We start from the raw sequence: 14,214 nt of genomic DNA, 5'->3' as shown, positions 1-14,214 counted from the left end.
AGAGAGGGAGAGAGGGAGGGAGGGAGGAAGGAAGGAAGGAAGGAAGGAAGGAAGGAAGGAAGGAAGGAAGGAAGGAAGAAAAGAAGTGACAATAAAAATCAAAAGTGGTTAGTGTCCCAAATGAGAAAAAAGAAGTGTTTATGATATTTGTGGTGCCAAGCTGTGCAAGCTTTTTATATGATTCATATAAAAAAGAAGATATTTTGGCAAACTAAAAAAATTCAGCATAATGTCTTATGTACATTTTAACTCAAGATTAGCTTTATGTAAAATGTGTGTTTTTCTAAAAAAAAAAAAAAAAAGAATCAGTTTTGATGTTTAGAGTGATTCCCAAGAAGAATTTTCCTGAATAGCTTTATATATTCATGTAAATCACAATTGTGTAGAGAACAGAATCAGAAGAAACGTGAGCAGGGAGCCAGGAAGCGACAGAGAGCTGTCAGCCAAGGCCGCGCTGGGGAAGTGGGCAGATCTGCCTCCCTCATTAATAGCTGGTGGCCTGACAGGAAACGTGGAGCTTTTGTTTGCCTGCCAGACAGAGCACTTAACTCTCCGATGTGTCTGGTTGAAGAGGTTAATATGTGAGGCTCTCTTAACAAAAATGCAGACCCTGCCGAGACCATCTGGTTTGGAAGAGGCAGTGCCTGTGTTTAGCGGAAAAGAATCTGGGCAGGTACCACAGAGAGGTGTGATGTTTGATCTTTCGGATCCGAAGTCTTATGTTCTGGGGATCAGAAGCAATCCCCCTGAAGCTTGTTTTCATAAGTTTGTGAAGACTGAAGGCATATTTGTTAGGGCTTGCTTCCTATTGCTTTGCCTTATTACTTCCACCCAACTGTTGTCAACGTGGAATTTGTCTTTCAAAATAGGATGAAATGCCTGAATCCAAGAATACAAGCTGAGATAATTTTGCAAAATGAAGAACTCCCCCAAACCTCCCCACTCCCACACAAAAAGGCTTCTTAAAAAATGTAACTACGTATATGACTGGATTTTTTAGAGTAAGGGAAGCAAGCAATTATTCTTTTGAAAGTATTTGCCGTACCAAGGCTGCAAACTGCTATAAGCCAGCCTCTATTTTTGTTAGTATTAAAATATATTAAAATACTTGAAGCATTTAACCTTACAGTAAGCCTCCATTATGTTGCCTTGATCTACTTGAAGCTTGTGGGACATTTTAAAGGATCCTGATTTTCCCCAATATTACTTTCATTTGGATTTATTTTTTCTCAAAAGAATACATTCATATATTTCTACAAAATCAAATATTACTGATGGCTTTTAATGAAACAGAGCGATCTACTACCAAATCTTTTCCTATTTCAGATGTATCATTTGGCATTTATATTTTTTACTTTACATAATATGCTTGTAATTGCTATATCTGGTTTCTCACTGTTCTCTTGTCATATAGTAAATGAGGATTTAGCTCTCTCAAATGATAATTTCTCTCCTTCCATATCATAATATGCAAATATATAACACAGTGTTCAAAATTAAATAGTTATAGCTCTCTTCTTGCACACTTGTTTTTCTCAAATTAACACTTGCTTTTGGCTTTGTTTTTAACCATGTTTAACTAGATGTCCAGTTCAGATTTTTTTTAAGACTTTGTTTTTTTTAGAGCAGTTTTTAATTCACAGTAAAATTGAAAGGCAAGCATAGAGGTTTTTCCACATACCTTGTACCACACACCATAGGTCCCCCATTATTAGCATCCCCTACTAGAGTGGCACATTGGTTACAATTGATGAATGTAGATTAGTACATCATAATCAACCAAGGTCTATAATTTAAATAAAGTTCACTCTTGGTATTGTACATTCTGTGGGTTTCGGCAAATGTATAATGACATGCCTCCATCATTATAGTATCATGCAGAGTATTTCACTGCCCTGAAATTCCTCTCACTCTGCCTCTTCATCCCATGCCCTAAACCCCAACTCCTGGCAACCACTGATCTTTTTACTGTCTTCATAGTTTTGTCTTTTCTGGAATAAAATATAGGTGGAATTATACAGTATTTCTCTTCTTACATACTTGTTTTTCCCCTAGAATTAACACATGTATTATGGAAGAAGTGATGGTGAATATCCTTATCTGGTTTCCATCTTTAACTGTAATATTGATAATTTGCCACTTCTAAGTATGTCATATTTCTATTAGGTTAAGGAAGTTCTATTTATTAATATTTTGCTTATCAAAATAAATACTGGATTATAGGCTATTCAAAATATTTTTCAATGGTGTTAGCTTTTAATTCCATTAACCTGTTAATGTGATGAATTACATTAATAGATTCTTCAGTTATTGAACTACCCCTGCATTTATTGGAAAAATTCTTTTTAGTCATGATTTTTTCTTACTTATTTTCTTGATTGCATTTGAGATTTCATTTTCTCTTTCAGCATCGAAGCCTAAAGTCAGAACAATCTGTATGTTCATTTTCTCATCCACATTGGGTATCAAGGTTTCAGCAATCTCATAAAATATAAAAAGACACTTTTTCATTTTTTTCTCTTGAAATGGTTGTCTAGAACTCAATCACAGGCTATTTCATAAACAATTGCAAAGCCATATTCAATATCTTTTTTGTCACTTTATCTAGATTTGTATACATATTTTTTTCCCAAGCTATAAGATCTTTTTTGGTACTTTACATCTTATAAAATCAGCATCATTATGCTGAACACAGAACATCCAAAATGATCTCTAGTTACTGTTCCATACTCCATCTTTGCTAGGAATATACTGAAGGAACCATATGGGCCAAGAACATTTTAAAAAACTTAAATAAAGAAGAAAAATGAATATCAAACTCCTATCTTTTCATTACTAATATAATAGTTTAAAAGACACCACTACAATCCATAGTGAACAGAAAAAAATGAGTTTTATTTGCCTGCAAATACTTTAACAGGAAAAGTACATCATTTAAAATATATTAGAAAGTTAAAAATAGTCAAGTTTCTGCAACTGTTAGTACTGCCTTTAAAAAAATATTTAAAGATCATGGACAAAATATGTGTTTTTTCACATTAACATTGGAATTTGACAGGTAGTAGTGGAGGCAGCAGGTGGCAGCAACTCCCACTCAAAAAACTAAGGGAAGTGGAGCAAGCCTTGTACCAGCTGGAGGCCTCCCTTGGAGGCTAGCTAGTTCCTTTGTGTCTGCATCTGCTCATTTCAAAAGTGGAAAGAAATGGCATAATGCATAAATCTCACTAACTTTGATAAAACCAATGGTATGTTTATGTGTCTACTTTACCTCTAGAAGTAATAACAAACATAAAATAGATGGCTTTGTGCTTTTTAGGACTTTTCTTCCCCACCCCCCTCTTCTAATTTCATGCATTCTTTGGGTCTTGCTAAATCTTTTCTTTTTTCTTTTTTCAGGGAAACTAGCCATACTTTTTAGACTTTTGCTACCTTTTAGTTCATGACAGTGGATAATAACAACAATACAGTGCATAATCTGAACACTTAATATATTCCAGGCTCTCTGTCAGGAGTTTTATATGAACTCAATGAATAAGGTACTATCATTATCCTCCTTTTGTAGATATCAAAACTGAAACACAGAGAGGTTAAGTAACTTCCCTAAGATCACACAGCTAATAAGTGGAAGGAGCCAGAAAACCCAAACAGACTGTCCTACCTGGAGCCTATGCTCTTCACCATTACTGGGGAATGTGTTAATCAGGGAAACCAATCCCTGCCAACAGAGAGGCTAGCGAATATTTTAATTTCACCAAGAAAGAGGCTTCTTTGAGTCACTTAAAGAGTATATGTTTTCAACCTTTTTGAGAAGTATGTCCAAAGGAGGAAACAAGGTGACTGAGAGTTCAGTGTGGAAGAGATATTGAGATGGACAGACCAAGGAGAAATCTCAACTTCTTCACTTAATATCTGAGAAGATTGACCAATTATGTGACCACCCAGAACTTTACTCTCCTAATATATTACATGGTGATAATAATACTTAGGTTATTGTGAAGATTGAGATAACATAAGATAGTTTCCCGAACATGGCTAAGTTCATCATTGATTGACATTAGTTCATGTCCACCTTCCTCAATAAAGTAGTGCCAACTTTGAATCTCTGTTGTGTAGGATGAATCTGGAAGAATTAGTTGGAGGGGAATAAAGGGCAGTATTGATTAATTGAGGAATAACACTGCATTATTAATTTTTGTACCTTTCTCAATTATATCAAATGAGTGCATAACAAATGTTTGTTGTTAAATTAGTGACCAAATAGTCACAAAATTAAGTAATCAGTGGATATTGAAAATAGGTAATATAGCCTTTCCAAGTATTTGACATGCATTTTTAGAGGACTGGGGTTAACAGAAAGCATTGATATACCTAAGGAATTTATTTACAATTAATGGAGGCCCCTTATTATTTCTGACATAAAGATATTCCATTTGTATTGTGACAGCATTCCTTGTTCTCAGATATGGTTATGCTTGTATCTGTTTAATTATTCATTAAATTAACTATCTTTTAGACCAAAAACAGAAGATGCCTGGGTATTTGCAAAACCCAATGCCATTCAGGCTGTTGGTGTCATGTCGTTTGGTGAGTATATGGTTTCAAAGGCTTTTTCTCAATATGGAGTCTTCTATACAGTGAAGAAGTGCTGTGTTTCAGATCTGTGTCTGGCGAACAGATGTCCTATGTCTTAGACATCCTATTAGCAGCATATGATCTAGTTTGTGCCAACATAAAATTAGGCCCAAACTTTTCTCACTCATCACTAAAATTTGCTTCCATTTGGACAAGTCTCTTTCTCATGCAGAACATTCATAAAAGCCATCTTATTTCTTCACTTGAAAATCTAGCAAATGTTATGGATTTCTTTAAAACCTTGCACACAAAGTATTAGGAATTGGCCGGATGTCTAAAGTGCCTCTGTTACATCACAGATTGGGAAAGAAGCCGTGGAGCGGAAATATAGTGTTGTTTATATTCCCCTTAAGCTTGGAAAGGCCAGTAGAAAACGGAAAATGGGAGAGAAAATTGAATAGGCCTGGTTTATATCAAGAGTGATATGAAGAGACTACACAGGCCTAATGTGAATGAAATTTCTCGTTCCCAAAGCTATTAGAAAGATTATTTTTTGATATATCTCATAAATTAGTATATGTGAACTTCAGTTCATCTTCATTCCAAAGTAGCATGCATCTCTGAGTTTTCAGAAGTAAAAAGAAGACACTGGTGCTTGTTCAATAATGATTTTTGTTGTTTGTTTACAGCATTTATTTGCCACCATAACTGCTTCTTAGTGTATGGTTCTTTGGAGGAACGCACAGTAGCTAAGTGGTCCCGCATCATCCACGTGTCCACCTTGGTTTCTGTGCTTATCAGTATTCTCTTTGCTACATGTGGATACTTGACATTTACTGGCTTCACCCAAGGTAAATGAGAGGCTTGGTCTTACCATGTTTGGTATTCACATGGAGTGGTGTTATCACTTTTCATTTTGGGTACAATTATACCCCATGTTCTACTTCAGACAAATGTTCTCTCTTCTACCTATTTTTTCCTCTACCTCTTACCTCTCTGCTGCTTCTGTCTCCTAATTTTCTCATTTTAAAACTGCTAAACTTCTTTTTTTAAAAAATATATTTTTTTTTATTTTCTCCCCCAGCCTCCCCTGCCCCCCCGCTCATGCCCTCACTCCCCTGGTGTCTGTGCCCATTGGTTATGCTTATATGCATGCATATAAGTCCTTTGGTGATGAGAGATAATCATTGATTGGCTTCCTCCTGTACGACCCCTACTGGGGATCCAGCCTGAAACCCGGGCATTTGCCCTTGACCAGAATTGAACCTGGTATCCTTCAGTCCACAGGCCAATGCTCTATCCACTGAGCCAAACCAGCTAGGGCTATAAAAATATATATATATATATCCCTAGCTAAATCCTCAGTAGGGGGCGTACAGGAGGAAGCCAGTCAATGATTATCTCTCATCACTGATGTTTCTATCTCTCTCTCCCTCTCCCTTCCTCTCTGAAATCAAGAGAGAGGGAGAGAGAAATAGTAACATCAATGATGACAGAGAATTATCAGTCCGATACCTTCTGCATGCACCCTGTCGGGGGTCAAGCCTGCAACCTGACTCTCAACCACTGAGCCACAGTGGCCCGGCAAAACTGCTAAAATTCTGTAGCCCATTCTCCCTCCTTCATGCTTTCCCTTCAGAGTACCTGAATTCTAGTTTCCTTCTCTGCTACTCCACTGCAACTTTATTTTTGAAAACAGCAATATCCTCCCATGCTTCAAAGCTAATCAAAGCTAAGAATCTTGTTCTTGGTTCTGATTCTCATAGACTTCTCTGAATCACTTATTAGTACTGAACATCCTTTCCTCCTGAAGAGAAAGGAGCACTACCATGCCCTCATTTGCTCTGTTAATAATTTTTTTCTCTCCAAGTAATTCATCTTTGCTTTCTCATCCCTCCCGCTCTATACCCCCACCTCCCATTAATTGGTTCAGGCAAGTTGCCTTATTTCCTCTTAACAAATTCTCTGCAGACTTTCATTATCTTAACTAGTCCAGAACTGTTTATAGCCATCTTCAGCCTCTTGCCTGCAGGACATTTCTACTTAGTTGTTCCATTCTTGCCTTAAACACAAAACATCGTTATTCTCAAAACCAGCCTCTTCCCTTACCCCCCAACGTCACCTCACCGCACCGCACCGCATCAAACTTTCTCCTCTGGTCTTCTATTCAGCCAGGCCCAACAACTGAGCGGTCACCATTCTCTGCCTTTGACCCTCACATTCCCTCAGCTATGTAGTATGATACTCAGTGTGACAGCCTGCTAAATGCTGTGGTTCATGAATCGCCCAGCTTTTGCAGGTCTATTAGCTCATTTGACCTTTAAACAACTCCATGAAGGTAAGTGGAAAAACCAGCTTTACCCCCTTTTAGAACACAAACAGAAGTGACTTGCCCAAGCTGGCTGGTGACAAAGTAGAAAACAAGTCTCCAGACTTCCAGTACAATTTTATTTTCATTTTTTGTGCTGCTTACCACATGTTGGTCAAGTGTGACCCATTAAAAGCTGTCTCTTAGACGCCTGCTCCCCTTAGGTGAGTTTTCAAACAGAGGTTACAGGTGACTATGATTAAAGACAGATATTACTTGAGGAATAAAGATGGTTTCAAAAGAGAGTGATTAACATAAGGCCAATGCAGTAAAAATATAATACGTGTGTGCGCCATAAAAGTGCAGTAATGAAGTCCCTTGAGAGTCTTGTTAAGAATCTTCTCAAAATATTGCCACGTGTCACGATTTTTGCCAAGATGAATGGTCTATAGGCTCCAATCTCTACAAAACCTTGGTTTTTAAATGCCTTCTCTGTAACACACAAACCCTTTTTATTGGTCATACCTCATTGGTGTATTTAACAGTGGTAATTGCTCAGATACAATTAAATCTTTATGTAACAAAGCTGACAGGTTTGGTAGGGTTGGTGTGTGTGTGTGTGTGTGTGTGTGTGTGTGTGTGTGTGTGTTTCCCTAGCTATAATTCCCTAAAACACACTTAGTCTCAAGCTAGAAAAAGCTGACATTGTTTCTTCAGGCCATTTCACCTAAGGCAGATCTGGTCTTGTTTGTGCAAACTGTGTGCTTCTTTTCTTTTCCCTTTAAGTAGATTAATTTCAGCTTGTGAGGAGGCAGTCAGAACTCTAGATTGTTCTTGACATTCCCAGTGACTTTTGAATCGGTGTCAGGCTCATTTTTTAGTGGAGGTTAGTGAAGGGGAGCGTCTGTCCTGTTTTCTTAAAGTGCTGGAACCTTTTCCATCAACCTTAAAACAGGTCTCTGCCACTACTGCTCTGTGGTTAATCCCCTTCGGCACCAAAGAAACACTAGGAAGTAATATACATTTGTTCTAGTTGGTGGTGGGAGGAGAGAAGAGTCACTTGAAATAAGTCTTAGGAAGAGGCAGGTCATTTTGCTTTTTAATGAAAGAAAGTACAAAAGTATTGTTTTCTTTTTAAACAATGTAGTAGTGTGTGACTTTGAACTAATTTCCCATTCAGTCTAATGAAAACTGACCAAAATTTTAAGACTTAAGTATGTTATATTTAGGAAATCAACAGACCAAAGTTTTTTTTTGGTTTCAGTATTGGGAAACTTTTTTTGCTGACCTCTTTTGTGCCCTCATCAGATTACAGAGGTATCTGAGAAAATACAGTCTCTAAGTAAGAACTGGTTCAAGGGATATATAGTCCCTCATTGAGTTTGGAACTAATGAAATATACTACTCTTCCATATTTTCAGTTTTGAATCAGTGCATATACAGTGGAGTTCATTGGATACCATAAAAGATAATGTATGTTTGGAATTTCTTGCTGTGGCCTGCGTTTGTGATTAGACCCTGTGGTGTGATACACAGGAAATTCATCTCCCCAGACGCAATGGTCCACTCTTCCTTTCAGGATTGTCCTTGATCTATGAATAGCATTTCAAAAGGAAATTTGTTTATTTTAAAAGACCCTTTAAAAAAATAATGAAGTCACTTACTTACCAGAAACAAAGACCAGAAGCAAGTTTATAAAACCAATGCACAGGAATTTAGGGAGTTGATTTTGGTGTACGAAGACAATGGATAAAAATACTTTTCAGAAGTTGATACAAATTTAAGCAAATCTACCAAAGAAAAAAATGAGAATAAGAGGAAAACTATTAGTGATTAATTAATCTTCAGGTGGAATATATACTAGTTTTCATATCAGATAATAATTATATAGTTATTGAATTCAAAAACTTATTTAGATTTGGCAATTTATTCTATGGATTAAATAAAATGAAGTTTATGTAGCTTCATTGATATAATAAATATCCACCATCTACTTTATTAGATATTTATATCAATGTATAATATTTATTAAGTAAATCTATTTTATATCATTCTCTAGGAGACTTATTTGAAAATTATTGCAGAAATGATGACCTGGTAACCTTTGGAAGGTTTTGTTATGGAGTCACAGTCATTTTGACATACCCAATTGAATGCTTTGTGACTAGAGAGGTAAGCACAATTCCTTTCCAACACTTTGTCTAGGGGATCTCTCTACTACATTTAATTTAGAAAGATTTGTAAATAATCTGAATCTGCAAATTCCCAAAATGTTCTTTTCAATCAGTTTAAAGATAAACTTATATTCAGTGTTTACAAGATATATTTTTTTAAAGTTAGATTTGGTTTCATTTATATTAGCATAAGTGTAAATATTTACACAACTGCATTCCAAAATGAATGCCAGTCTTTAATAGAGCCAAACTAAGTTTTTAAAAACAAACAAAAAAAACAACATTCTTGCAAAGAAATTAAGTACTAAAGTTTAAAACATGTTTTACAAAATTATCTTTTTGCTAAGATATTTTATAAGTCAGCATGTATTAAAGGCTCCATAGGACAGATTCTGATCCGTTTTCATATATTTTAAAAACAAAAATATCTTACTTCCATGGAAAACCAAAATTCCATTTAAACCATTCATTTTATGGATATATTTTATATGTTTATATAAATTTATTTGTATTTATATACCATATAAAAGAATATAAATAGTATTCTATATATTTCACTTTTAAGTCAACTCCAAGTTATGTTATCTAGTCCACCTAGGTTTGTGGAGGAAGATTAGCTGAAAGAGAACTAATCCTCTTTGTATAAAATTTAGAGAACATGGCTTGTCCCGAGTCCTTTATGCAAATTAGCTAAAAATCCACTGTACCAGTTAGCAAAAAAACATGATCCTGCTTCACAGTGGTTCTTTCAGGAATCACACCGAAAAGGGATTAGTCTTAGGATCTATTCCTAGAGGCTGTTTACACAGTGCACCATGTGAATGGCTCCAATGTGTGAAGTGAAACTCCTACAGAGCTTTAACTACACTAATGGGCAGGCTTCAGAGGCAGAGCGGTGCTTACCTTCTGCCAATGCTAGGGACGAGGAACAGCACAGGGACACGGAATAAGGGAAATGTTCAGCACTATGTAGGTCCTTTACAGTCAGCACTTGCCTTCACCTGCAAATGTGTAACTCACTGGTCAGTTCTCCACTTTGAATATAACGAAGACCTAGACCAGTGGTTCTCAACCTTCCTAATGCCGCAACCCTTTAATACAGTTCCTCATGTTGTGGTGACCCCCAATTTCATTGTTACAAATTGAACATAATTAAAGCATAGTGATTAATCACAAAAACAATATGTAATTATATATGTGTTTTCCGATGGTCTTAGGCGACCCCTGTGAAAGGGTCGTTCGACCCCCAAAGGGGTCGCGACCCACAGGTTGAGAACCACTGACCTAGACTGAATTTATGTTGATTTTTTAAATCTAAGAGCCTTTAGAATTTTGCCGACTAAAGTTGGAGGCAGGAAATGGTTTTATGTTAGCTTCTGCCCAGTACTTTAGCTTCAGATCTGATCTCTAGATGAGCAATAACAGATGGTCATCCTCATATGGTTTCTGGTGAACTGTCTGTGGACAGTGTGAGTCATTCCACCTGCACCGCTATGTCTTCAATACTTGGAACTTGTATTTCCTTTCTAGCTGCCACGACAGGAAGACAGAACAAAATCAAGATCTCTGCCATCAGAACAATTACTAGGCAGAGGAACCTTGCATATACCTCACCCATTCACTTCCTTTCTCTTTTTCTTTTTCTTTTTCTACACGCGCGCACACACACACAAATATACAGTTGGTAAAAACATAATCACAGCCATTTCTGGTTATAGGTAAAGCAGCCAGCCGCATACAAGGGTGTCCAAACGCGTGTCTCACTATCCTGCCTCACTAGTGACTTTCCACAATTACAATTCTATCATAGAGGCCTCTATAAAAACGAATCTTAAGCAAGTTAATATTTGGAAAGACAATACCAATTGTAAAACCATAAATGAGTAAAAGTTATTAGTATCCCCATTACATTATTGCCGAGGTTACAGTGGTATCCCTCTATGGGGAATGTTACTTATTTAGGACGTTTACTTATCACAGCTTAGAGAGTTGGCTTTGTGAAGGTCCCCCACCCTCTGGCGATCTCCTACCATTTCCAATTCTTGCCTCATGTTTTTTGTGGCGCAGTCACCATCCTGTTGAGACTGTCTCCTCTTTGTCCTTCATACGTTTCATTCCTGTTCTTACCTCATTGTTATTTTTTACACTGTTGCATCAGTTTATAATTCTGCTCTAAATCCTATCCATGTGTCCAGCCCCACCTCAAGACAAGGTAGGAAAAGCACATTTCAGTAATGCTGTAAAGCCAATTACTTTAAGACAGACAGAGCTAGATAAATAAAGCTCCTAGACATTTTCTCTTTGCCAACATATCACAGTATAGGACATATTAAATAGTTAACTGTTGATTGATTTCCTAATCTAAGTATCAGTGGAAAATGATGATCAACTTTTCTCCATTTATGTTGAAGAAAGGCAAGATAAAATAGATTTAACTTGTATCAAATAGGATTTAGATTTCATAAAACTAGTTTCCTGTCAGTAAAGGATATTACACATCCATTATTATTAAAGAAAATTATGGTAACTCCTTTCTTAGAGATCATTCAAATAATCTCAGTAGCATCTGTGGATTGTCTTAGTGGTAACCTTGTTGGACTCAAGGAAGAATGATAGGCAACTTTCAAAAGTCTTTCTTACACTTGAGAAATATATTTATTCACACATTAGTATGCTATGTACTGCCTGTATAATAGTTCAACAAAGAATCCTTGTTATTGATGTGTGTATGTCTATGTGTAAGTACTTGGGAAAATGTACAACATTCATATGGCTTAAATTTAGACTGGCAGTATTTTATATAGTCCTAAGTGCCATAATATGAAATACTCTCTTAATAAATCCTGCCTGTGTCTGTGAATCCCTTTCTAAATGATCTGTTTATTTGGCAGGTAATTGCCAATGTATTTTTTGGTGGGAATCTTTCATCAGTGTTCCACATAATCGTAACAGTGGTTATCATCACCATAGCCACGTTCGTGTCATTGCTGATTGATTGCCTTGGAATCGTTTTAGAACTCAATGTAAGTACATTTAAAGGTTTACTCCTTCCATTCTAAGCATCCCTTTAAAAATGATGTTTACATTTAACATAAGATGTGTTTTCCTTAAAAATTCACTTTCTGAAGTAAATTTAAAATGTGTTTGTTTTTTAATAGTAACTATTTATAATGATGATATTTTAAAAAATCTTTATTGTTGAAAGAATTACATAGATCCTCCTTCCCCTTGACCCCCATTAATCTCTTCCTATAATGATGATATTATGCACTTTATAGGACTCTACTTTTAGAATAGTGGTTCTCCAACAGAGGAAATTTTTCCCTACCTTCCTCATGGGACATTTAGCATTGTCTAGATGTATTTTTACAATATATTTTTATTGATTTCAGAGAGGAAGGGAGAGGGAGAGAGAGATAGAAACATCAGTGATGAGAATCATTAATAGGCTGCCTCCTGGGGATGGAGCCTGCAACCTGGGCATGTGCCCTTGATCAGAATCAAACCCAGGACCCTTCCGTCTGCAGGCCAACGCTCTATCCCCTGAGCCAACTGACTAGGGCTAGAGACATATTTGATGTCACAACTGGGTAGGCAGATGCTACTGGCATCTAAGGGCTAGAGGCCATGATGCTGCCAAACATCCCACAATGCACAGGACAGCCCCCATGTCTTAGAACTGTCCAATCCAAAATATCAAAGTGGTTGAAATTTAAACACCCAGGTTTAGAGCACTTTTTCATATTTTATTTCCTATAATACATAGATATTACTAAAAATAACTATAAATTAATGTATCTGGAATTTCATTGCCAAGTCAAAATAAGTCTAGAGAAATTCATTAAAATACATGGAGAGAGTGATATCCATGCCCCACATTCACTGACAATGACCCAAGTTCTTTTTCTTTAAAACATTTTTTCTCTCTCTGAAACTTTCTCTTGTAAAACCTACTGCTACCTTCCAAATCCGGGTCCTCATCATATCACATCTGAATTAATACTAGCTTTTTTGCTTCAACTAGTACATATTTAACTTTTCCTTCCAATTTATCACCATCCTGCTTGAAAAATCTCCACTTTCCCATAAACTCTGTTTCCTATGCCTTCCATGGAAAGTTATTTACCATTTACACAAAATCTATCCTCATTTCTAGTCCATCTTATTTTTGGCCTACAAGTCATACTAGTTATTTTATTCTTTAGCTTATGTTTATTCTTTCTTATCATTATTATTTCCCTTTCATTTTTGTACAAATCTGTACACAGATTTAAGGTTTAGTGTAGCTTCTCATTTATTCACTAAACAGGTATATGTTGAATAATCATTGTGTGCCACACAATAATGATATAACAATGGGAGGAAATCAGGAAAGATTCATGCTTTCATGGAGCTTACAACCTCACAGATAAACATGAAAGTTCAGTTGCTATATAGGCAATAAAGAAGACAGAGTGAAGTAGATGAACTCCCAATGACGTTTTTGAGAAAAAAATTGACAGGATTTGGTGATGGATTCAATTCAATTAGGGGGACAAAGAGCTAGAATGACTCCTTGGTTCTACACTGGGGAACTAGGATAATGATGTCATTTGGTGAGACATGAATAATGCCTCAGAATCACAGCACTTAACATTTATTAGTCATTAATTATGGAGGGCTGACTTTTACAGGTGGGAGCCCAAGTCATTATTTACTCACTCCATTGAGAGTTGAGGGATAGGTAAAGGTATTATTGTCAGTGTCCAAGACACTGTTCCTTCCAGATGCCATTTGGATTTGAAGTTCCAGACAAAGGCTGTGGGAGATTCAGTCAGGAACATACTATACGAATTTCTTGTAGCAGAGTATGTGGAAAGTAGGGAGTAAATAGCTTCCCAAACCACAGAGGTCTGGGGAACCATCTATTTGACCAGCAATAGAAAGAAATCTCATGGGAGAAATGGGCAAAATTCAAAGTAACCTGTACCTACTTCCTCATTTTGCATAGGCCAAAGCCTAGTAGGTTCACCCTAAATCATTTATTTTATTTTATTTATTTTATTTTATTTTTTATTGTCTTAAGTTTTACATATGTCTCCTTTATTCCCAATTGCCCGCCCCCGCCCCAACCATTCCCACCCCGGGCAAGCCCCCACCGCCCCAGTGTCTGTGTCCATT

The 14,214-nt window shown here is 36.5% G+C and overlaps 1 protein-coding gene across 1 annotated transcript in view; it reads left to right on the top strand.

Moving 5' to 3' along the window:
• SLC38A11 (solute carrier family 38, member 11) overlaps positions 1–14,214 on the top strand; it is a 37,768-nt gene that overhangs the window by 16,907 nt on the left and 6,647 nt on the right. Inside the window, exons 5-8 of the mRNA XM_014534165.1 lie at positions 4,514–4,584; positions 5,262–5,423; positions 8,940–9,052; positions 11,946–12,077. Coding sequence (XP_014389651.1) covers positions 4,514–4,584; positions 5,262–5,423; positions 8,940–9,052; positions 11,946–12,077 — 478 coding nt within the window. The remainder of the gene's footprint in view (positions 1–4,513; positions 4,585–5,261; positions 5,424–8,939; positions 9,053–11,945; positions 12,078–14,214) is intronic.

This window comes from Myotis brandtii, unplaced genomic scaffold (assembly GCF_000412655.1).
Source record: "Myotis brandtii unplaced genomic scaffold, ASM41265v1 scaffold125, whole genome shotgun sequence".
Taxonomy (NCBI): domain Eukaryota; kingdom Metazoa; phylum Chordata; class Mammalia; order Chiroptera; family Vespertilionidae; genus Myotis; species Myotis brandtii.
The sequence above is the reverse complement of the archived record's forward strand: the minus strand, read 5'-3'. Positions and strand labels throughout refer to the sequence as shown.